This window comes from Triticum aestivum, chromosome 4A, assembly GCF_018294505.1.
Source record: "Triticum aestivum cultivar Chinese Spring chromosome 4A, IWGSC CS RefSeq v2.1, whole genome shotgun sequence".
NCBI lineage: Eukaryota > Viridiplantae > Streptophyta > Magnoliopsida > Poales > Poaceae > Triticum > Triticum aestivum.
In genome coordinates, this window is record NC_057803.1 from 738,315,980 (window position 1) to 738,340,012 (window position 24,033).

Consider the following 24,033-nt stretch of genomic DNA (forward strand, 5'->3'; position numbering starts at 1 on the left):
ACCAGCCCCTGGCGCCTCCCTCTCTCCCCGTTACGTCTCTCTCTCTCGTAGTATAGGCGAAGCCCTGCTACTGTGACGCCCTGCATCCACCACCACGCCGTCGTGCTACTGGATCTTCACCAACCTCTCCTCCCCCCTTGCTGGATCAAGAAGGAGGAGACGTCTCCTGTCCCGTACGTGTGTTGAACGCGGAGGTGCCGTCCGTTCGGCGCTTGGTCATCGGTAATTTGGATCACGTCGTGTTCGACTACATCATCCCCGTTCCATTGAACGCTTCCGCTCGTGATCTACAAGTGGTATGTAGATGCAAACTCTCTCCCTTGACTCGTTGCTTAGATGAACTCATAGATGGATCTTGGTGAAACCGTAGGAAAAATTTTAATTTTCTGCAACGTTCCCCAACACATTTGCCTTACGTATATCCAAATGACCATGAAGGTTATAAGTGCTACACAGAAAAGCCAAGAAAGATGTCCTTTCCATAGCAATTATTTAGCCGGATGAAAACACATATTGAAGATGGACATATCGGACGTGAATGCTTCACAGGCCGTTTATTTAGTTATGCCGATGCAATGATGCTTCATTTGATGGTGATAATGTGCTTTCGAGTTTTAATATTTACTTAGTTGCTTCTTGTTTTTCCTGGTCATTTTGATAAATTTCAAAGAGCTTGTCTTTGAAAAAGATTATGCATGAAAAATCTAGGCAACTACATCCATTGCATTACTACAATTGGGATACTTTTAACTTGTTAGCTATAGCAATTGAATGGTGCGAAATATACAAAATCACAGATAATCGACCATTCAAATGAAAGAGTCTAGATATATTATTTTTTGTTATCTTCTTTTTTAAAATCAACTAGCGGGTGATTTCCCCGGCTTCTGTGCACTGGTGACTATAGGAAGTTCATGAAACGAATGATGTCTGCTTTGAAAGAGAATCTTGAAGTGGTGAAGGGATTTTTGAAGATCAATATTTGCTTTTTATTGTGCATTACAAAACATCAATAGATTTATGCACTACACATGCTAATATGTTGCCAACTGAATCTTAAAAAGTCATTGACCCATTGTTTCTAAAGGCGGTGGCAAAACATGCAATCCCTTAAGAGAGTGGGTTTTCAGCTCCCAGGTGCCCATGTACCCTGTATGAACAGTAAAATAAATAATAAAAAAATATGAAACTGTGCAACATCAAAGATGATCAAACTTTGTAGGTGCTTGCAAGTTTTCATGCCAAAAAACCATTCGAGGAGCTCTACACATGAAAAATATTTCAGTGCTTGAAGTTTTGAGCACTTTTAGCACTGAAATCTGAAACTCGTTTGTACACCTCCCTCTACATGATATTTTGGCATGAAAACTTGCAAGAACATACAAAGTTTGTCCATATTTGATATTTTTAGCGGCTTTAGCATGCTATTGAGGCCAGTGGCGGTGATTAGCGATGCAAATAAATTAGCGATGCGTCTTACCCTAAATTTTGTTAGTGACGTCTTCTTGTGTCTCCTTGCCTTCCCAGTAGTGGCATTTCCTAATTGGTGCTCCAGGCCGCCCGTCACTTTGCATTTAGCAGACAGACGCACCCCCTCTCCCTCACGCTATGTCGGCCCATTTGCGCCTTCTCTTTTTCTTTGTTAAACCACAAAAAAATGTGCGCTTTCGTGAATCAAACTTGTGATCTGTTCGTCAACTCTAAACTGCATTAACCACTAGGGACAACTAACGCCTACGCCTTCATACTTCTTCACTTCTTTTTTATTCTTTCTCAGTTCGCGGAAAGCCCTAGGTTTAACCGGTTTTTCCTGGTTCGCTAGATATTTTTTCCGACGATTTTTTCATTGTTATTTTCCTTTTGTTTTATGTTCCTTTTCCTTTTCCCTTTTCTTTTTTCTTTGTAATTTCTTTTGTTTTTCTTAAATTCTTAAAAAAAATCATGAACTTTTTTTTCCAAAACCGATGAAATGGCAATCTTGATTAAAATTGCAATCTTGATTAATTCATATTCTCATTCTAGAATCAAAATCATCACATCCCAAACATATAGAAACAATGCTCATTGAACCGGCTCAATCAGTGTAGCAACACAATCTAATCATCCAACAATATAACATTTGGGGCACATATGTTCGTTTCAACCAAATATACTTTACTTTCATTCATCTTCGGTTTCAGCCAGGGCCGTCGACAAGGGGGGCCAACGTGGGCGACCGCCCAGGGCCCCCGATTTTGTAGTGCCCCCAAATCGTGGTTAGCATGTATGTGTATTTGGTGATAAAAAGGCACAGTCTATATGCCTGTTCCACGTCTGCTGAATCGGAATCGCCAATTAAGCCGTCACATGCCTGATGCCTGTCGCGCCGCGCCTTCTTCCGCGTCGAGTAATCAAGCCGAAGTGTCGCGTGGCCCTACTCCAGGAATTCGCCTCGCGCCGCTGCACAGAGCACTTTTCTCCGGTCTGCGTCTCCAATCTATGCCTTTGTTTGCCGCCCAGTCTGCAGTCTTCTCGTTGGTGATACATGCACCACAGCAGGTAACTTTATAATTTCTACTGCTCCTATTAATACCCCTATCAATAGATGAATTACTTGTCTTATTGGTACCATATACTCCATCCATTTCAAAATATATAAGTCTTTTTAAAGATTTTAATATGGACTATATATGGAGCAAAATGAGTGAATCTACACTCTAAAATACGTCTATATACATTCGTATGTAGTCTTTATTGAAATATCTAAAAAGGCTTATATTTTAAAACAAAGGGAGTATAATATAAACATAACAGAAAAGTGGGCCTGCTTTATGGTCCAGAATTATTTCCCCGGTGAGCTACTAGCAGTGATTTATTTATGCTAAAAATGCCATCAGAGAATATCGAAAGGATAGTCCCGAGTTTGTACATCAAAACTCCCTAGAATCATCAATCAATTCATTATTCATCGATCGATATGTATTGCAGCTCATCTAGCAATTGTCGGCAATGCATAATTTATAGTTCTGCTCTCCCATGTGTAATTGCCATGATGACGTTCATTGATCTCTGTATTTATTCTCAAATCATCGGTCAAGCTTTATGAATTTTCTAAAATTTGGGCCTAATTTTGCGTTTCGTCCCGGGGCCCCAAATGTCTAGAGACGGCCCTGGTTTCAGCGAAATATGAACAGAGTACCTATAATCTCACGAGTAACATTTTCTATTGCACATCTTAATTTAACCCCGCCACAAAATTCTGTCTCAGAAAATTAAAAATCTGCAGCCCAAAGATCCATGACCTTTTGCATCACAAAACAAAATTATACAGGTATCACCACAGTGTACATATAAGGGAAAAAAGGGATAGATCGTATTGATTCACATGGTTGATAAGTGTTGCGGAGCGGGAGACGAGCTGAGTGTCCATGCCTTCAAGGACATGCTCATCCTCCACCTTCTCAGACGTACAACAAGATGGTCACTCCATCGAACATGTCGACATTCTTCTTTCTTCTCACTGCTGTCATCTCCCAGCTCGGTTCAGTTCAAACATGGCCTAGCAGTCAGAAAACTAGAGGAGTCAGCTGGTACATAGAGAGGGATGAAAGTAATCTGTTGTAACAATCAATTCTTCTCTGAAAGGAACTCCAGAAATTCTCAGAGCTTCTGCTAAAACTGGAGAGGTCAGCTGGCGCTCAACCTGCTCTTGATGATGGCCAACCAAACAAAGAGTTGTTCCAACAAATGATAAGCAAGGCAGAGCTGTTCCCTGGTCAAAAGCTTGTGACATTGCAATGTTAAGATACATGGTAATATACAAAATTGTTCCATCCCTGATGGGGCACACAGTTTGCAGAAGTGAAAGCTGCTTGCAGTTACTACCATCTTCCCATTGTTTATGAGACTTGAGCCCGGTTCTGACAAACATCAATTGCAGAATTCAAGAAAAAAATGTTCACATACAGGAACAAATAGATCAGACAAGTGAAACGAATAGATTGGACAAGCTCTCACTTGGCAAGATTCTCTCCGAAAGTCAAAAAAGAAAACTGAGAGAATATAGAGATCCACTTTCAGGTTTGAAGAGTCGTACAAGTTGTTCGATTCAGGCCCTAAAACGCAACTCAATCTAGTGGAATATTGGTGGAAATCCCGCTCTGTAGTCTACAGCTAAGTCCCTGACGAACACATTCAGAGAACAGCAGCAAAACAGAAAAAACGGGAGACAGTAGTTTGCGATGCCTCGACCTCGCGTCCTTTTCGCTTCTTTCCTTTTATTCCATCGTAACAAACTGGAAGCCCATGATCCGTTATACCCGCGCCATCCCACGGCCAGATCGTGGTCATCACTCTACCGATTACAAAGGAGAAGATAACTGAATAAAATTAAAACCTGAAGCTATTAAGCCGCAGCACGAACAGAGCGCACTTCTGGCTATTATTCAGCATATTCAGAAAACTGAAAAACCATCTACGTGACTACTTCCAGTGCACTGAGATTATTTCTAACATTTCACCCCCTTAAACTTGGTACACTGTCTTCAAATCCTGCATGCCAATCTTCTTCTTCATTTCCTGAAACAGAGACTTTGGGAGAGGTTTAGTCAGGATGTCTGCATGCTGTTCTTCAGACCTAACATGCTCCAGTGCAACTTTTCCTTCTTCAACACAATCTCTCACGAAGTGATAACGTATGTCAATGTGTTTGCTTCTCTCATGAAACACATGATTATTGCAGAGGGCTATTGCTGATTGGTTGTCGATCTTCAGTGTCCATTTTTTCGGCTCGCGATCAAGTAATTCACCTAGGAGCCGGGCCAACCAAATTCCTTGACAAGCTGCAGATGCAGCTGCCACATACTCAGCTTCACACGAGGACATAGCCACAACTTTCTGTTTTTGAGATGCCCAAGTCAGTGGATTCTTTCCGAGGTAGAACAACACCCCTGTAGTGCTCTTACGATCATCAATGTCACCACCTAGATCACTGTCGCAGTACCCAATGAGCTGAAATTTGCTCGTCTCACCTTGACTATAGTAGCATCCAAGATTCAATGTTCCTTTCACATACCTTAGAATGTGCTTCACAGCACTCATGTGTTCTGCTGTAGGTTTCTCCATGAAGCGACTGACAAAACCAACAGAGTAACTCAAGTCTGGGCGAGTATGAATCAGGTACCTCAAACTTCCCACTACACTTCTGTATTGGGTTGCATCAACAGCCTCTGCTTGGCTGTTTTTGCTCATCTTCAGTCTGGCTTCCATTGGTGTATGCATAGGATTACAGATCGACATTCCCATCTTCTCAAGGATTCGAGCTGCATATGCTGATTGACAAAGAGTGATTGCATCCTTTGTTTGCTTCACTTCTATCCCCAAGTAGTACCTTAGCATTCCCAAATCACTCATACTGAACTTAGACTTCATTTGCCTTTTGAAATCTTCGATGGCTCGATCACTGCCTCCTGTTATGATGAGATCATCTACATACACACCGACAATCAGAGCTTTCTGATCCAATTGCTTCTTGTAGAGTCCAGATTCAGAAGGGCATCTTTCAAAACCAATATCACTTAAGGTTGCATCTAGTTTTGAATTCCAGGCCCTTGGAGCCTGTCTGAGGCCATAGAGTGCTTTTTTCAGTCGATAGACTTTGCTGTCTTCACCTGTTACCTCAAATCCTGGGGGCTGACAAACATAGACCTCTTCATTCAGATCACCATTTAAAAATGCTGACTTGACATCCATATGATGCATTTTCCACTGAAATTCAGCTGCCAACGCCACCAGCAATCTGACTGACTCCATACGAGCTACGGGTGCAAACACTTCATAAAAATCTACCCCCTGACGCTGCATGTACCCCTTGGCAACTAGTCTTGCCTTGTGTTTCACTATAGCACCATCCGGGTCCTTCTTGAGCTTGTACACCCATTTCAGACCTATGGGTTTATGTCCTTTTGGGAGATCACACAAAAACCATGTTCCATTGGACTCAATCGAGGTCAGCTCCTCTCTCATAGCTTTCTCCCAACATTTTTCTTTCTTTGCATCAATATGACTAGCTGGCTCTCCCAGACCAAACAGACACAAGCCTGAAACAGCTTGCTTTATCTCCACCGTCTCCTCATAAATATCTTCAAGAGGACGGTTACCTTGCGGACCCTGTGATGGTTCTGTCCATGGTGACTCTAGTGAGGGCGATGCAAGTGCAGGGGTCATCGGTGAGGACCCGAGGTCACAAGGAATTGCTACCCCATCGCCGGCATGCCGCGTCTTCGCACCCAGCCGTGGTGCTGCCATGGTAGTGGAGTTCGGTGCGGTAGAAATTTCTGCTGCCACGGCAGGAGTTCTAAAAGCACCTTCTCCAGCAGCACTTTTCTCTGCAACGGCTGCCGTTTCGGCTGAGCTCGCTTCCTCTTGGACTCTGTCCTGATCTGGAAAGACGACACTGAAAGTGCTTCGTTCTTCTTCTTCACCTGAACTTGACTGTGAGCCCCAATCCCAACACCTACCCTCTTCAAACACAGCATCTCTGGACACCACCAACTTCTTCCATTCCGGATCATACATCCGGTATGCCTTTGAGCCAGGTTCGTATCCAATAAACACCATTTGCTTGCTTCTGTCAGAGAGTTTATTCTGTCCAGGCCCAACTAATTTTACATGAGCGACACAACCAAATGTACGCAAGTGTTGCACCTTCGGTTTTTTCTCATGCCATGCTTCATATGGGGTCATGTTCTTCACACTTTTTGTAGTGGATCTGTTGAGGAGATACACTGCAGTGCACACAGCTTCTCCCCAAAACTTTGCAGGCACACCCAAACTCTTGAGAAGACTCCTGGCCATCCCAACTACAGTCTGATTTCTTCTCTCAACGACACCATTGTGCTGCGGGGTGTATGGTGCCGTGAGAAAATGCTTGATGCCATGTTCATCACAGTGCTCCACAAATTCCTTTGATGTGAACTCTCCACCCCTGTCAGTCCTTAGTGCCTTAAGTTTCCGATTTCGTTCGGTCTCAGCTGCTTTCTGAATCTTTTTCAAGGCCCCCAGTGCTTCATCCTTGCTGCGCAATAGTACTACCCACATATACCGGGAGTAATCATCGACAAGGAGCAGAAAATACTTCTTGCCACCGGGGGTCTCTGGTGTGATTGGGCCACACAAGTCACCATGCACTAGTTGCAAATGTTCAGTTGCGCGATACACAGCTTGCATAGGGAAAGGCAGACGACGCTGCTTCGCGATCATGCAGCCGTCGCATATCTGTTCAACTTGCTCTATTAGTGGCAATCCATCGACCATGCCATTAGCTGCTAGTGCTTGCAAAGATCTGAAGTTGACATGCCCAAAACGCATATGCCACAACCATGCATCTTCCTTTGCGTGTGTGAGCAAGCACACTGGCACTGACGGCTGTATGTTCAGAATGTACATACGGTTGCGTGTGCGAGCCACCCGAGCCAGCACATTCCGCTGCCTGTCCCACACTGTCATGACTCCATTCTCGCTTAAATATTTGCAACCATTTTCATCCAGCTGCCCGAGGCTGATTATGTTGTTCTTCAGCCGCGGTATATAGTACACATCAGATAGGACCCTGTGTTCTCCGGTGAGGCACTACAACAAGACCGAACCCCGTCCACAGATTTCTACAGTCGAGCCATCACCGAAACGTACTTTCCCTCTCACAGTTTGATCCAACTCAGCAAACTTGTCTGAGTTTCCTGTCATATGATTGCTTGCCCCTGTATCCAAGTACCAGGCAATGTCACAGTCACTTGACAGCTTTGGGACAACCTTTTCCTCATTGAGCAGCACCTTTTCCGTCGGCACCGTCTCTGAAACCGTGAGCTCACATGTCTCCAGCATGAGCAAACCAGGGTCATCATCTTCTTCTGCCTGAGCAAAATTTACATTTTCCTTCGTTGGCTCCGAACAGTCAGACTTGAAATGACCCATTTCATTGCAGTTGAAACATCTCACCTTGGTTATGTCGAATTTCCTGTGTTTTTTCTGCTTGCCGTGGTCGCTGTTCTCGCCGCGCCAAGCTTGCCCACCGTCGACATGATCACCACGCCCACGGCCGCGCCCGCGGCCGCCACCACGGCCACGTCCACCACCACTGCTGCTCGCACCTGGGGCGCCTTTCTTGCCCTTCATCAACTGCTCCAGAGCCTGGGTCATCAACATGAGCTAATCATCCTTGCCGCTAGACTGACGTCGGCGACCTCTCTGGTTTTCCTCGAAGGCTGCTAGACGACCAACAGCCTCAGCCATCGTCATCATCGTGAGGTCGCCCCATTGCTCGATTGTGTTGACGATGTCGCCGAACCGTGGAGGGACAGCATTGAACAGGGTTTCAACCACTGTCTCATCGTTGATTTTCTCACCAAGGGACCGGATCTCACCGACGAGGGTCATCATCTTATGGGCGAACGTTGACACAGATTCGTCATCGCCCATTTTCATCCTATCCAGTTGCCTCTTGAGCTGCTTGATCCGTGCCTTCTTGACGCGGTCCTCGCCGACGCGCATACGCCGGATCACTTCCCAGGCGTCCTAGGCCGTCTCACAGTCGGCCACCGCCATCATAACCGAGTCTGGTACGGACTGCGACAGGGCGGCAAACGCCTCGTCATCCTTGGTCTGATCTAACTCGGTTGTGCCCTCCAACGCCTGCCATACGCCGTATGGACGAAGAAGCACCTTCATCTTCACCGCCCACAGACCATAAATCGAGTCTGTGAGCATGGGGTACTGGATCGGGACACCACCAGTCCTCGCCGGCGCACGCGGGACGATCGTCGTGCCTTCGTCCCCGGTTCTCTTCGGGGGCGGCGTGTACTTTCCGCCGCTTCCGCCGGTGTCGTCCTTCGGTGAGTTACTCATCGCCGATCACCGCCGCCACAACTCCTCCACTGATCACCACCGCCGGATCGCCACGGAACAGAGGCTCTGATGCCAAATATTGGATTCAGGCCCTAAAACGCAACTCAATCTAGTGGAATATTGGTGGAAATCCCGCTCTGTAGTCTACAGCTAAGTCCCTGACGAACACATTCAGAGAACAGCAGCAAAACAGAAAAACGGGAGACAGTAGTTTGCGACGCCTCGACCTCGCGTCCTTTTTGCTTCTTTCCTTTTATTCCATCGTAACAAACTGGAAGCCCATGATCCGTTATACCCGCGCCATCCCACGGCCAGATCGTGGTCTTCACTCTACCGATTACAAAGGAGAAGATAACTGAATAAAATTGAAACCTGAAGCTATTAAGCCGCAGCACGAACAGAGCGCACTTCTGGCTATTATTCAGCATATTCAGAAAACTGAAAAACCATCTACGTGACTACTTCCAGTGCACCGAGATTATTTCTAACACAAGTTCTGGTCCAATCCCAGTTTATGTACACAGGCTTAAAATGTTAACTATTTAACCTAGAAATTTTAACACCAAGGGGTTTAAAATGAGGTCAAGTAAGCAAGCATGGTACTACTTAATGTTACGAATATATGTTCAGGAGCTTATGCGCCATATATATTGGCTGTTATTGTAACTAGAGATTAGTCTAGATCTTTCTTATCTCTATCATAAACCTCCTGTATATCTCTTGCGGTTGATCCCAACAACCTTGACTTGTAACCCAAACCACCATATCAATATAAACCATGCGGGTGCTCGTGTATGGGCATTGAGACGCTTCCACAATATTTCACATGGTAATCAGAGCCTCCCTCTTCTGCCACATCTAGCACCTATCTTCCTCCCTGCCGCATCTCCTGATCATCTTCTCCACCAAACCAAACCATGTCTTCCTCCACCCAAGTTCCATCCATAGGCCTGTCCAGTACCACATCCGAGCCTCTCACAAGAACCAACTACATCCTATGGAAAGCCCAAGCTCGCTCCCAAATTATGGGCGCCGGACTATATGGGTACCTAGATCAAACCACACCCGAGCCAGGCAAAACTATCATCACCAAAATTTCAGAAGGAAAGGAACAGATTGTTCCAAACCCTGCCTATCATCCATGGCTGATTCAAGATCAGTAGATCATAGCCTTTCTCCTTCGAAATCTCTCAAAGGAGGTACTTATCCAGGTTGCTTCTTTAGAAACTTCCCATGCCACATGGTCAGCCCTAGCAAAGATGTTCACCGCACAATCTCTCTCCCGTGTAAACAACTGCCGCATAGCCCTCTCCAATGCTCAGAAAGGATCACAGAGTGCCACAACCTACTTTGGTCAGATGAGGGCCCTCTCTGATGAACTAGCTGCGGCTGGGAAACCCATCGGAGAAGGGGAACTTCTTTCCTTTATCATTGCAGGGCTCGACATAGACTATGAACCGCTGATCTTGGCGCTGGATGTACGCACCGAACCCCTCTCGGTGGATGATCTCTTCGGCATGATTGCAAATTTTGACCAACGTGTTGAGATGTTCCACGGGACAGGGGCAGGTGCCTTCAAATCATCTGCCAACGCCACTTCTCGAGGTCACGGCAACAACTCCAAAGGCTATCAAGGCTACCGCAACCCTAACAAGGGTGGTGGTGGTGGTGGCTCCCACGACGGTGGCAGCAGCGGCGGTGGCTCCTACAACAACAACGGCTCCTACAACAACTCCAACAATGGTGGTGGCAGCGGCCACTACTACAACAACAACTCCAACAGCGGCGGTGGTGGCGGCGGCCACTACCAGAACGGCGGCGGCGGCAACAACAACAGGCGTCCCTACTACAACAACAATAGGGGGCGCCCCTTCCAAGGGTATGAGGAGTATGAAAATAAATGTCAAATTTGCAAGAAAAATAATCATATTGCAAAGGACTGTGATTGGCGTTATGTTGAGAACAACTCCAGAAAAAAGGTTGCAGCGGCCGCAGATACATCATATGGGGTTGACAGCAACTGGTATGCCGACTCTGGTGTCACCAATCACATCACCAACGAGCTTGAGAAGGTGACAATGAGTGAGAAATATCATGGCCACGATCAAGTTCACAATGCCAACGGTGAAGGTATGAAGATTGATCATATTGGTCATGCAATTGTCAAAACCCCTCATCGTAATATTCATCTTAGAAATATCTTGCATGCTCCAGAAACAGCCAAAAATCTTCTTTCTGTTCACCGTATTGCCATTGATTACAAAGTGTTTCTTGAGTTTCACCCCTATTTCTTTTTGATCCGAGATCAGGTCAGGAGGAACATTCTCTATCGAGGTAGATGCGTGCATGGGCTATATCCGTTGATTCCCCAATTTAGAAGCTTCAATAAACAAGTCTGTGGTGTCATAAGACTCTCTCCCGAGCGGTGGCACGCAAGATTAGGACATCCAACTTTAATTATTGTTCAACAAGTGCTTAGAAATAATAAACTCCCATGTGTTGGTGAGCATAGCTAGTCTTGAAACTATATGTGATTCCTGTCAAAAAAGGAAAGTCGCATCAGTTGCCCTATCCAGTTTCAACTAGTGTTTCTACTAGACATTTGCAACTTATTTTCTCTCTGATGTGTGGTGTCCTGCCCCTATGTCTGTTGGTCACCATACTTACTATGTTAGCTTCATAGATGATTATAGTAAGTATACTTGGATCTACCTTCTTAAAAAACGCTCTAACGTTTTCCAAGTCTTCCAACATTTTCAAGCACTTGTTGAACGTCAATTCGATAGCAAAATCCTTGCCGTCCAATCCGATTGGGGTGTCAAATATGAGAAACTAGATTCGTTTTTCCAAACTTTGGGCATCTCACATCATGTGTCCTGCCCCCACGCCCACCAACAAAACGGCTCCGCTTAATGCAAGCACCGGCACGTAGTCGAGGTTGGGCTAGCCTTACTTGCTGGTGCCTCCATGCCCCTCAAGTTTTGGGATGAGGCCTTCCTCACCGCGGTTCATCTCATCAATATGCTTCCTAAGCGGGTCATCCAAAATGATAGGCCCATGCATAGACTGCTCAATACTCGACCAGATTATTCCTCTCTTCGTGTGTTTGTCTGCGCTTGTTGGCCCAACTTACGTCCCTACAACAACCGCAAACTTATGTTCAGATCCAAACAATGTGTGTTTCTAGGATACAGTGCCAAACACAAAGGGGTTAAATGTCTAGATGTCTCTAGTGGTCGTTTTTATATTTCTCGTGATGTTGTCTTTGATGAAACCATGTTTCCCTTTTCCCATCTTCATCGTAAAGCCGGTGCTTTGCTTCGCAAAGAAATTCTCCTTTTACCTTCTCATTTAACCGGTTTTCAACAAGGGGATGACAATTGTATTGATCATATTACTAATGCTTCTAACCATGCAAATGAGGCTTGTGATGCTGCAGGATCTCATCTAGAAGGAGCAGAAACAAATTTGATGCGCAATAGTGCAGAAAATACCCAGAACGGACTACATTTTATGTGCCCGCTACGTGACAACGCCGCCGAATCTACATCGGGATCCGTGGCCGCGTCAGATCCGACAGCATCAACCTCGGGATCAGGGGCGCCAGACCCAGCAGTATCAGCCTCGGGCTCGAGGCCTCGGCGGGCGACTCCGGCACGCGCTCCTCGCCAACCCGCAACCGACGCGCATCGGAGTGTGGCCCCGTCGTCCCACGTGCATGCGGGTCCATGTGGGCACACGCCAGCTGGCCGCTTCGGTGCGACACCGCGTGTTTACGTCAGGCGCGCTGGCCGCCAATCAGGTGATGGCACTGATCTCCACCCTGATACGGAGGCGCGTTGATCTCGCGTGGAGTCCGGAGCCACGGGATCTTCTGCGCCGCTCTCCTCTTCACCGCGCTTCAGTCCTATTGTTCAAGCTGCCACTATACGTCTCGTTTTGTCTATTGACGTATCTAGAGGATGGAGTCTTAGACAGCTAGATGTGCAGAATGCGTTTCTTCATGGTGTTCTGGAAGAGTAAGTTTACATGAAACAACCTCCTGGTTTTGAGGACAAAACCAAACATTTTCATGTGTGCAGGCTGAATAGATCTTTGTATGGATTGAAACAGGCTCCCAGGGCTTGGTACTCATGCTTGAGCTCAAATTTGCAAGCACTTGGGTTTGTTCCTTCAAAGTCTGACACATCACTATTCATTTATAATAAGTCACGTACATCTGTTTTTCTGCTTATTTATGTTGATGATATCATTGTTACAAACTCATCAAATGAAGCCGTGACAGCCTTGTTGAAGGATTTGAATTCAGAATTTGCTCTTAAAGATTTAGGAGATTTGCACTACTTTCTTGGTATAGAAGTTAATTAAGAGAAACAAAGAAGGAGGTCTTCACTTGTCACAAGAAAAATATGCAACTGATCTTTTGAGCAGAGTTGGTCTGCAAAGTTGTAAACCATCACCAACTCCACTATCCAGCTCAGAAAAGTTTTCTGTTGCAGAAGGAGTACCATTGGATCAAGATGATAGCACTAGGTACAAAAGTATGGTTGGTGCACTTCAGTACTTGACTTTGACTAGGCCAGATATTTCCTTTGCTGTGAACAAAGTTTGTCAATTCCTTCATGCACCCACCACATCACACTGGACAGCTGCCAAACGCATAGATATGTGAAGAGTACTTTAAATCTTGGCTTAACTTTTAACAAATCGTCATCAACACTTGAGTGTTTTTTCTGATTCTGATTAGGCTGGTTGTCTGGATGATAGAAGGTCTACATGCGGTTTTTCTATATTCCTTGGACCCAATCTTATCTCATGGTGTGCAAAGAAGCAAGCCATAGTGTCCAGATCAAGTACTGAAGCAGAATACAAAGCGATGGCAAATGCAACGGCAGAGATCATATGGATCAAATCCATGCTTAAGGAACTTGGCATACACAATTCTCAAACCCCTTGTCCTTGGTGTGATAACCTTGGTGCTACATATCTTTCAGCTAACCCTGTTTTTCATGCAAGGACCAAACATATTGAAATTGATTATCATTTTGTGAGGGAAAGAGTTGCAAGTAAAGAGCTAGAGATACAGTTTGTTCACTCCAAGGATCAAGTTGCGGATGGTTTTACTAAAGCACTTCCCACGAGGGCGTTTGAAGAATTTAAGCGTAATCTTAACTTGGTGAAGTTATGATTATGGGAGGGTGTTAAGAATATATGTTCAGGAGGTTATGGCATATATATTGGTTGTTATTGTAACTAGAGATTAGTCTAGGTCTTTCTTATCTCTATCTTAAACCTCCTGTATATCTCTTGCGGTTGATCCCAACAATCTTGACTTGTAACCCAAACCAAACCATGCGGGTGCTCGTGTATGGGCATTGAGACGCTTCCACAATAGTTCACACTTACTAGACCAGACGCAGCCTGAATCCTTCCCGAACCTCCAGTCACAATCAAGATAATCAGAACCTGGCAAGCACAACCCGCAGAATCTTATTTTTCAAGGGAGATCAAGGAGGAGCATTCATCCATTACTTATCAGGATGTACACACCGAACCCCTCTCGGTGGATGATCTCTTTGGCATGGTTGCAAATTTTGACCAACGTGTTGAGATGTTCCACGGGACAGGGGCAGGTGCCTTCAAATCATCTGCCAACGCCACTTCTCGAGGTCACGGCAACAACTCCTAAGGCTATCAAGGCTACCGCAACCCTAACAAGGGTGGTGGTGGTGGTGGCTCCCACGATGGTGGCAGCAGCGGCGGTGGCTCCTACAACAACAACGGCTCCTACAACAACTCCAACAATGGTGGTGGCAGCGGCCACTACTACAACAACAACTCCAACGGCGGCGGTGGTGGCGGCGGCCACTACCAGAACGGCGGCGGCGGCAACAACAACAGGCGTCCCTACTACAACAACAATAGGGGGCGCCCCTTCCAAGGGTATGAGGAGTATGAAAATAAATGTCAAATTTGCAAGAAAAATAATCATATTGCAAAGGACTGTGATTGGCGTTATGTTGAGAACAACTCCAGAAAAAAGGTTGCAGCGGCCGCAGATACATCATATGGGGTTGACAGCAACTGGTATGCCGACTCTGGTGTCACCAATCACATCACCAACGAGCTTGAGAAGGTGACAATGAGTGAGAAATATCATGGCCACGATCAAGTTCACAATGCCAACGGTGAAGGTATGAAGATTGATCATATTGGTCATGCAATTGTCAAAACCCCTCATCGTAATATTCATCTTAGAAATATTTTGCATGCTCCAGAAACAGCCAAAAATCTTATTTCTGTTCACCGTATTGCCATTGATTACAAAGTGTTTCTTGAGTTTCACCCCTATTTCTTTTTGATCCGAGATCAGGTCAGGAGGAACATTCTCTATCGAGGTAGATGCGTGCATGGGCTATATCCGTTGATTCCCCAATTTAGAAGCTTCAATAAACAAGTCTGTGGTGTCATAAGACTCTCTCCCGAGCGGTGGCACGCAAGATTAGGACATCCAACTTTAATTATTATTCAACAAGTGCTTAGAAATAATAAACTCCCATGTGTTGGTGAGCATAGCTAGTCTTGAAACTATATGTGATTCCTGTCAAAAAAGGAAAGTCGCATCAGTTGCCCTATCCAGTTTCAACTAGTGTTTCTACTAGACATTTGCAACTTATTTTCTCTCTGATGTGTGGTGTCCTGCCCCTATGTCTGTTGGTCACCATACTTACTATGTTAGCTTCATAGATGATTATAGTAAGTATACTTGGATCTACCTTCTTAAAAAACGCTCTAACGTTTTCCAAGTCTTCCAACATTTTCAAGCACTTGTTGAACGTCAATTCGATAGCAAAATCCTTGCCGTCCAATCCGATTGGGGTGTCAAATATGAGAAACTAGATTCGTTTTTCCAAACTTTGGGCATCTCACATCATGTGTCCTGCCCCCACGCCCACCAACAAAACGGCTCCGCTTAATGCAAGCACCGGCACGTAGTCGAGGTTGGGCTAGCCTTACTTGCTGGTGCCTCCATGCCCCTCAAGTTTTGGGATGAGGCCTTCCTCACCGCGGTTCATCTCATCAATATGCTTCCTAAGCGGGTCATCCAAAATGATAGGCCCATGCATAGACTGCTCAATACTCGACCAGATTATTCCTCTCTTCGTGTGTTTGTCTGCGCTTGTTGGCCCAACTTACGTCCCTACAACAACCGCAAACTTATGTTCAGATCCAAACAATGTGTGTTTCTAGGATACAGTGCCAAACACAAAGGGGTTAAATGTCTAGATGTCTCTAGTGGTCGTTTTTATATTTCTCGTGATGTTGTCTTTGATGAAACCATGTTTCCCTTTTCCCATCTTCATCGTAAAGCCGGTGCTTTGCTTCGCAAAGAAATTCTCCTTTTACCTTCTCATTTAACCGGTTTTCAACAAGGGGATGACAATTGTATTGATCATATTACTAATGCTTCTAACCATGCAAATGAGGCTTGTGATGCTGCAGGATCTCATCTAGAAGGAGCAGAAACAAATTTGATGCGCAATAGTGCAGAAAATACCCAGAACGGACTACATTTTATGTGCCCGCTACGTGACAACGCCGCCGAATCTACATCGGGATCCGTGGCCGCGTCAGATCCGACAGCATCAACCTCGGGATCAGGGGCGCCAGACCCAGCAGTATCAGCCTCGGGCTCGAGGCCTCGGCGGGCGACTCCGGCACGCGCTCCTCGCCAACCCGCAACCGACGCGCATCGGAGTGTGGCCCCGTCGTCCCACGTGCATGCGGGTCCATGTGGGCACACGCCAGCTGGCCGCTTCGGTGCGACACCGCGTGTTTACGTCAGGCGCGCTGGCCGCCAATCAGGTGATGGCACTGATCTCCACCCTGATACGGAGGCGCGTTGATCTCGCGTGGAGTCCGGAGCCACGGGATCTTCTGCGCCGCTCTCCTCTTCACCGCGCTTCAGTCCTATTGTTCAAGCTGCCACTATACGTCTCGTTTTGTCTATTGACGTATCTAGAGGATGGAGTCTTAGACAGCTAGATGTGCAGAATGCGTTTCTTCATGGTGTTCTGGAAGAGTAAGTTTACATGAAACAACCTCCTGGTTTTGAGGACAAAACCAAACATTTTCATGTGTGCAGGCTGAATAGATCTTTGTATGGATTGAAACAGGCTCCCAGGGCTTGGTACTCATGCTTGAGCTCAAATTTGCAAGCACTTGGGTTTGTTCCTTCAAAGTCTGACACATCACTATTCATTTATAATAAGTCACGTACATCTGTTTTTCTGCTTATTTATGTTGATGATATCATTGTTACAAACTCATCAAATGAAGCCGTGACAGCCTTGTTGAAGGATTTGAATTCAGAATTTGCTCTTAAAGATTTAGGAGATTTGCACTACTTTCTTGGTATAGAAGTTAATTAAGAGAAACAAAGAAGGAGGTCTTCACTTGTCACAAGAAAAATATGCAACTGATCTTTTGAGCAGAGTTGGTCTGCAAAGTTGTAAACCATCACCAACTCCACTATCCAGCTCAGAAAAGTTTTCTGTTGCAGAAGGAGTACCATTGGATCAAGATGATAGCACTAGGTACAAAAGTATGGTTGGTGCACTTCAGTACTTGACTTTGACTAGGCCAGATATTTCCTTTGCTGTGAACAAAGTTTGTCAATTCCTTCATGCACCCACCACATCACACTGGACAGCTGCCAAACGCATAGATATGTGAAGAGTACTTTAAATCTTGGCTTAACTTTTAACAAATCGTCATCAACACTTGAGTGTTTTTTCTGATTCTGATTAGGCTGGTTGTCTGGATGATAGAAGGTCTACATGCGGTTTTTCTATATTCCTTGGACCCAATCTTATCTCATGGTGTGCAAAGAAGCAAGCCATAGTGTCCAGATCAAGTACTGAAGCAGAATACAAAGCGATGGCAAATGCAACGGCAGAGATCATATGGGTCAAATCCATGCTTAAGGAACTTGGCATACACAATTCTCAAACCCCTTGTCTTTGGTGTGATAACCTTGGTGCTACATATCTTTCAGCTAACCCTGTTTTTCATGCAAGGATCAAACATATTGAAATTGATTATCATTTTGTGAGGGAAAGAGTTGCAAGTAAAGAGCTAGAGATACAATTTGTTCACTCCAAGACTCAAGTTGCAGATGGTTTTACTAAAGCACTTCCCACGAGGGCGTTTGAAGAATTTAAGTGTAATCTTAACTTGGTGAAGTTATGATTATGGGAGGGTGTTAAGAATATATGTTCAGGATGTTATGGCATATATATTGGCTGTTATTGTAACTAGAGATTAGTCTAGATCTTTCTTATCTCTATCTTAAACCTCCTGTATATCTCTTGCGGTTGATCCCAACAATCTTGACTTGTAACCCAAACCAAACCACGCGGGTGCTCGTGTATGGGCATTGAGACGCTTCCACAATAGTTCACACTTACTAGACCAGACGCAGCCTGAATCCTTCCCGAACCTCCAGTCACGATCAGCAGAATCTTATTTTTCAAGGGAGATCAAGGAGGAGCATTCATCCATTACTTATCAGGATTACAGGCATTATAGACCGGCAGTTTATAAGAAAATTTAAAACAAACTTGTTTTGCTCAAAGATTAGAAGCCTGTCGTATCTGCACCTTCCCTTTCATATCAACCAACTAAGGAAGTTTCTGAAACAAGAAACTCCAGACAGCTCTAGTTTAGTTGAAATAAACGACCTGAGAACAAACAATATTCTTCTGTTGTACTACTACATCTTCTCAAGGTAGCTGTGTGGTACCTGGAGTGTGCCATGTTCTTCCCAGTCACCTGAAAAGAGGCGCCCGTCTGTCCTTTTTGTTGCCGCCTGTAACAAGTTTGACATACATACGACGAGCAGTTTTCCCAGCTTCCATTCCGTAGTTACCACTCTTGTTTGAATCTTTGCTGCCATTTCATGTAGGGAAGGTCTCCAGAAAGACACCTTCTATTCTTGTTTAATTAATTCACCGATGCTATCTAAAAAGAAAAGGATACTGCTATCTAAAAAGAAAAGGATACTGGACTTCACTCTGGATCCAATCGAATAAACTGAAGATATACAGGTAGGGATAAAACAAAAATCACTAGACCAAGATTTGTATGATCTATACCGGTAGGGGAAAATACTAAAATCACTCGACCAGGATTATGTATGATCTATACAGGTAGGGGAAAAACTAAAATCACTAGACCAAGATTATTTATGATACTAGTTGGGATTCAATCCTGTGCTCATTGCGGCAAATATTCAGACTGAGAAATGGATGGCCGGCTCTTTATGAATGTAAAACTGTTACACGTGTGTGACTCATTCCATGCCAATTTAAAAATAAATACATTATCAATTCTGGAGAGTGCTCAGAGGTTTTCTTGTAATTAAATGGCATTCCAGAGTCCTAAAAAGAAGATTCAAGAATCGGGAATCACGACACCAAGAGATATTCTTTTTGGTGGCCATCCAGTCGTGTTCACAAACTAATATCATGTATGAAGCTGAATATATATAAAATTGTCGTTAACACTGTCAGTAAAACTCTGGCGTATTTGTACAAGAGTACGCACTCCAATTTCATTTCATTGACATTGATGCAATTTCTCTGTGATTAACAGATCCAAAGCTCTACTGAATAATGTCAACTAGACATTTGCACCAGTAACCAGTCTGACTGAATAATGTCAACTGGACATTTGCACAAGCAAACATATACATAAAAGGAACTTGCTCAAAGGCATTTGCACCAGTAACCAGTCTGACTGAATAATATCAACTAGACATTTGCACAAGCAAACATATACATAAAAAGAACTTGATCAAAGGCATTTGCACCAGTAACCAGTCTGATTGACTAATGTCAACTAGACATTTGCACCAGTAACCAGTCTGATTGACTAATGTCAACTAGACATTTGCACCAGTAACCACTCCAGTTTTATCAAAATACTGAATGAATAATGTCAACAACACATTTGCACCAGTAACCAGTCTGATTGACCCTTTCACTACACTACCAGGTTCACAATCTGCAATAGCATTTAGGTTAACCATAATAACTGATTGTTATGGAAAGGAAGAGCGATTACAGTATAATTTAGCCACATGGAACTAATACATGTCCAGAACAACAACCTGTGCTAGGTAAACAAGAACAGGGGTAACACAACCTGTGCTAGGTTTACCAGGCATTGCTCTGAACTGAAAATCAACCAAGCAGGAGTGTAAGCACCAGCAAAATGAGCAGCATGATTCAAGCAAATTCAGAGGTACACAAACAAGTACTTCAGCTGACAAAAGAGCCAATTCTTGGAGCAAGCACAAGCGTGGTTTGAAGGTAACACTACCGCGCATCTCCATCTGCTAATGACCCTGAGAATAGAGGAACATAAGGTAGAAATCGTTGTGTATTCTTCTCAAGATTAAGGATACAGCCAACTTTCTGATGTTGCATATCGTACTCTACCACGATTAAGAATTGGGTGGCATGATTGAAGCAGATTCAGAGGTACACAAACAAGTATTTCAGCTGACAGAAGAGCCAAATCTTGGAGGAAATACAGGTGTGGTTCGAAGGCAAAATTACTGCTCATCAACCTCTGCTAAGGATTTTTGGAACAGAGGAACATAGGGTAGAAATTTTTGTATGCTATCTTTCTCAAGATTAAGGATACATCCAACTTTCTGATGCTGCATATCATACTCCACCAAGGTATCACCTCCACATGAAACAAGGAAAATGGTGTCGCAATGCGGATGAATCTCAACCACTCTGTACTTCTTCCCAGTCATGCTCATAAGCTTATTGGTGTTGGCGGTATGCTTCAGGACAAATTCTTCACTGTCATGATCCTTGAGGCACCAGAGTGTTATCTCAGAAACTAGGCTTTCATTGTTATCATCGATGCGAACCATGGAATCTACAGAATAGTGTAAGCACCCCTGCGACAATCCAATTGCACCAATTCCTGGACCGTTCGGCACGCGGATAGTCTTCCACACTTTCCCCTCCATGTCCACCGCTAGCAGCACATACTCATGCTTGTCGTTGAGGCTGCCAACCGTGTACATCATACCGCAAACAAAGACGTACTTACTAAAGGAGCAGAGTATCACTTTCTCAACCATCCCACTATCCCTGCGAGTCCAGGCTCCTGTCCTCGACGAGTAGATGTTCACTGATGTGATGTAAGATCCCTCAAAGATCTGCTCGAATTGAAGAACGTAGAAATGGGATGAGACCACTGGATCAAAAGCCAGACCTGCGGTACAGCTAAATCTGTTTTCCGGCGTCTGTGGTGAAGGGGGCAGCTCCACCCACCTCCCGGTGACGGGATTGCACACAACAAAACGGAAATCATCCTCTGCCCAGTTCCAGTTCCAATAAGCCATCTTCTTGTTGCTGCCACGGTAGAGAAGGAGGCCATTGCAGGCGTCCACCTGGGCCATGTCCTTGTACTTATTAGGCTGCAGGCAAGGGAAGGAAGGGTCGAACGGGGCTGCGCCGCCGGAGACGCTGGCGAAGTGGTGGTGATCCCCGCCGTCGTCGGTGGTGAAGTAGAGGAAGCCAGCGAGGGTCTGGGGGAGCTTCTTGCAGTTGGCGGGGTCGGCGATGAGGTGGCGCCAGGGCACGGAGACGCACTTGAAGCGGTGGAGGGATCTGACGGGGAGGCGGGAGAGGATCTCGAGGATGAGGTCGTCGATGAGCAGACCGGCCGCCTCCTCCGTCGCCCCCGAATGGCTCGAGTTGGTGTTCCTCTCGTGGATCTCCCCCTTCTCTGCCTCCTCCATGGAGCGGGAGCGGGAGCGGAAGGCCAGTCAGATCTGCAACGGAGAGAGGAAATCACGGATCTGGCCAAGGAAAATTGACCTGGGTGGTAGCCGGCGGTGGTGACCTCGCCGTGGTGACTCGGGAAAGGGCAATGATCTTGGTTTAGGACGGCGCCCGGCTGTGGGGATGCAGCCGGCGACGCCTCGATTGCTTCTCGGAGGGCAGTAGCCGGTGGTGGTGACCTCGCCCTCGCCGTGGTTTGGTTTAGGTCGGCGGGGATGCAGCCGGCGGCGACGAGCTTCTCGGAGCGCACTACAGGAGGACAGGTAGCAATTTTTTTCCTGGGACATTCCAGAGGTAGCAATTCCAGAGGTAGGACTGAACAAAAAAGCCCAGGACAGGTTGGAGGTGTAAAACCAGTCCGGTTGGGCTTTTTTCTTGTTTTCATAACCAGCCCCATACGTCTGACTATTATCCAAAAGCATGCAACAATGCAACATAGAATTGCAAAACGAGTTACAACTACAACTCATTCATATATTTATTTATTCATATATTAAACGAGCTAAAACTACATCTTGAATTAGAATTGCAAAACGAGTTACAACTACAACTCATTCATAGATTTTTATTTTCTTCAAGTAAAACTGATGTTGGTCTGGTTTCATTGAATGCAATGGAGCCGGGGCTCTTGAGCCCTTTTCCTCTAAAAAAAACTACATCTTGAAATAAAAATCACATATACTGCAAACTAATATATGTCCGAGGGGATTGGGATCACGACATTCGCCGAAACGACCGGCCTCGTGGTCATTGGCGGCGTGAGGCATCTACCCGTCCTCATCTGCAAAGGACTTCTCTGACTCTCGGTCACGAATGAAGATACTGCGGCAATTCGTCGACACCACCCGCTCATCCACGATGGACTCCAGGATGGCGCGAATTTCGGCAATGAGGGACGGGCCGTCGTAGAGCTCAACGAGGGCGACAACGTCCGCGCGCTCCGCTTTGAGCTGCACCTCCACCGCAAGGTGCTCCTCCACTATCATCGACGCAGAAGTGCTCCCACGCATCCTCCATCAAGAGGTGGGGGTGATGCTGGCGCGTAGACAGCGTCGTCCGACATCTCCAACCTTGGGCCAACTGGGTCGACCGCCAGGACAGCCTTCTCCGAACCTCCCCACTCCTTGTCCGAGCCTTCTCTAGAGCGTTTTTTCCCCATAGGTTTTTCCTGTTTCTTTTCTTTTTTTCTTCTTTTTACTAATTTCCTTTTTTCTTTTACATATTTTCCTTTTTTTTCTTTCTTTTCTGATTTTTATTTTCTGAATTTTCCCTTTCTTTTCTTTTTTAACATTCACAAATATCTCTAAAATTCGTAAACTTTGTTTTCCAAATCACTAACATTTTAGATATATTCATGTATTTTTTAAGAAAATAGATAACAATTTAAAAAATTCGTGCACATTTTTAAAAACTTATGAACATTTTTCGAATTTGATAATAATTCTAAAATTCGTGAAAAAGTTCCAACTCCCTAAAATAATTTTTAAAATCACGAACATTTTTTTCAACTCGTGGACATTTTTTGAAACAGACAATAGTTTTCAAATCTATGATTTTTTTTTTGAATTTGTGAACATTTTCATGGAATTCGCAGATAATTTTTTGATATTCACGAACACTTTTCTACTTCATGGACATTTTATGATTTCATGAGAACTGTTAGAAAATGACAAACATTTTCCAGATTCATGAGCATGTTTTTCCAAATCATAAACATTTTTTGATATTTGTGGACCTTCTTTTCAAGTTCATAAAAAATTTAAACTCATGAAATATGTATAATCCAGAAACATTTTTTTGGACACATTTATTGAATTCACGATGTCTGTTTCAAATTCGAGAACTCTTATGAATACAATTATTTTTTTCACAATTAATTATTTTAATGCACAATTTTTTTTGAATTTGATAAAAAATTGAACTCTTGAACATTTTTTGAATCTGAGAGCATTTCAGAATTTTGAAGATTTTTGATATTTCATTTTTCTAAATCCTGAACAATATGAAGCAAAAAACCAAAAAAAGAAAATAAAAGAAAAGGCTAAACAGGGCGCATGGGCTGATCGAAATCATGCAGGGAGGGGGGAGGCATGCGTGTTTGTGCCCTCTCGCACGCTCAGGTGGGCACCATGCGCTTGCTGTTCCATAGCTAGGGTTTCCCTTGCATCGACCACCCTCGGCGACCAGTGGCGCATGTTTCCAGTACTTGGGGTGATCTGCAAGGCACCGTCTGCAATTCTTGAGCTTGGGCTGAAACTGAAATCGTCCCTATTGATTGTGT

General features: G+C 44.8%; 1 protein-coding gene across 1 annotated transcript; it reads right to left on the minus strand.

Moving 5' to 3' along the window:
* Nucleotides 1-19,832: 19,832 nt before the first annotated feature.
* On the minus strand, nucleotides 19,833-22,046 carry LOC123088477 (F-box protein At2g23160). Its single transcript, XM_044510684.1, has 2 exons — nucleotides 21,814-22,046; nucleotides 19,833-21,742 (listed from the first exon to the last, which is right to left on the minus strand). Exon 2 carries the CDS (start codon nucleotides 21,707-21,709, stop codon nucleotides 20,501-20,503), a length of 1,209 nt encoding a protein of 402 aa, XP_044366619.1. The 5' UTR covers nucleotides 21,710-21,742; nucleotides 21,814-22,046; the 3' UTR covers nucleotides 19,833-20,500.
* Nucleotides 22,047-24,033: the final 1,987 nt, after the last annotated feature.

Coding starts and splice junctions, on each gene's coding strand:
- LOC123088477 (XM_044510684.1), bottom strand. CDS start 21,709: ATGGAGGAGGCAGAGAAGGGGGAGATCCACGAGAGGAACACCAACTCG.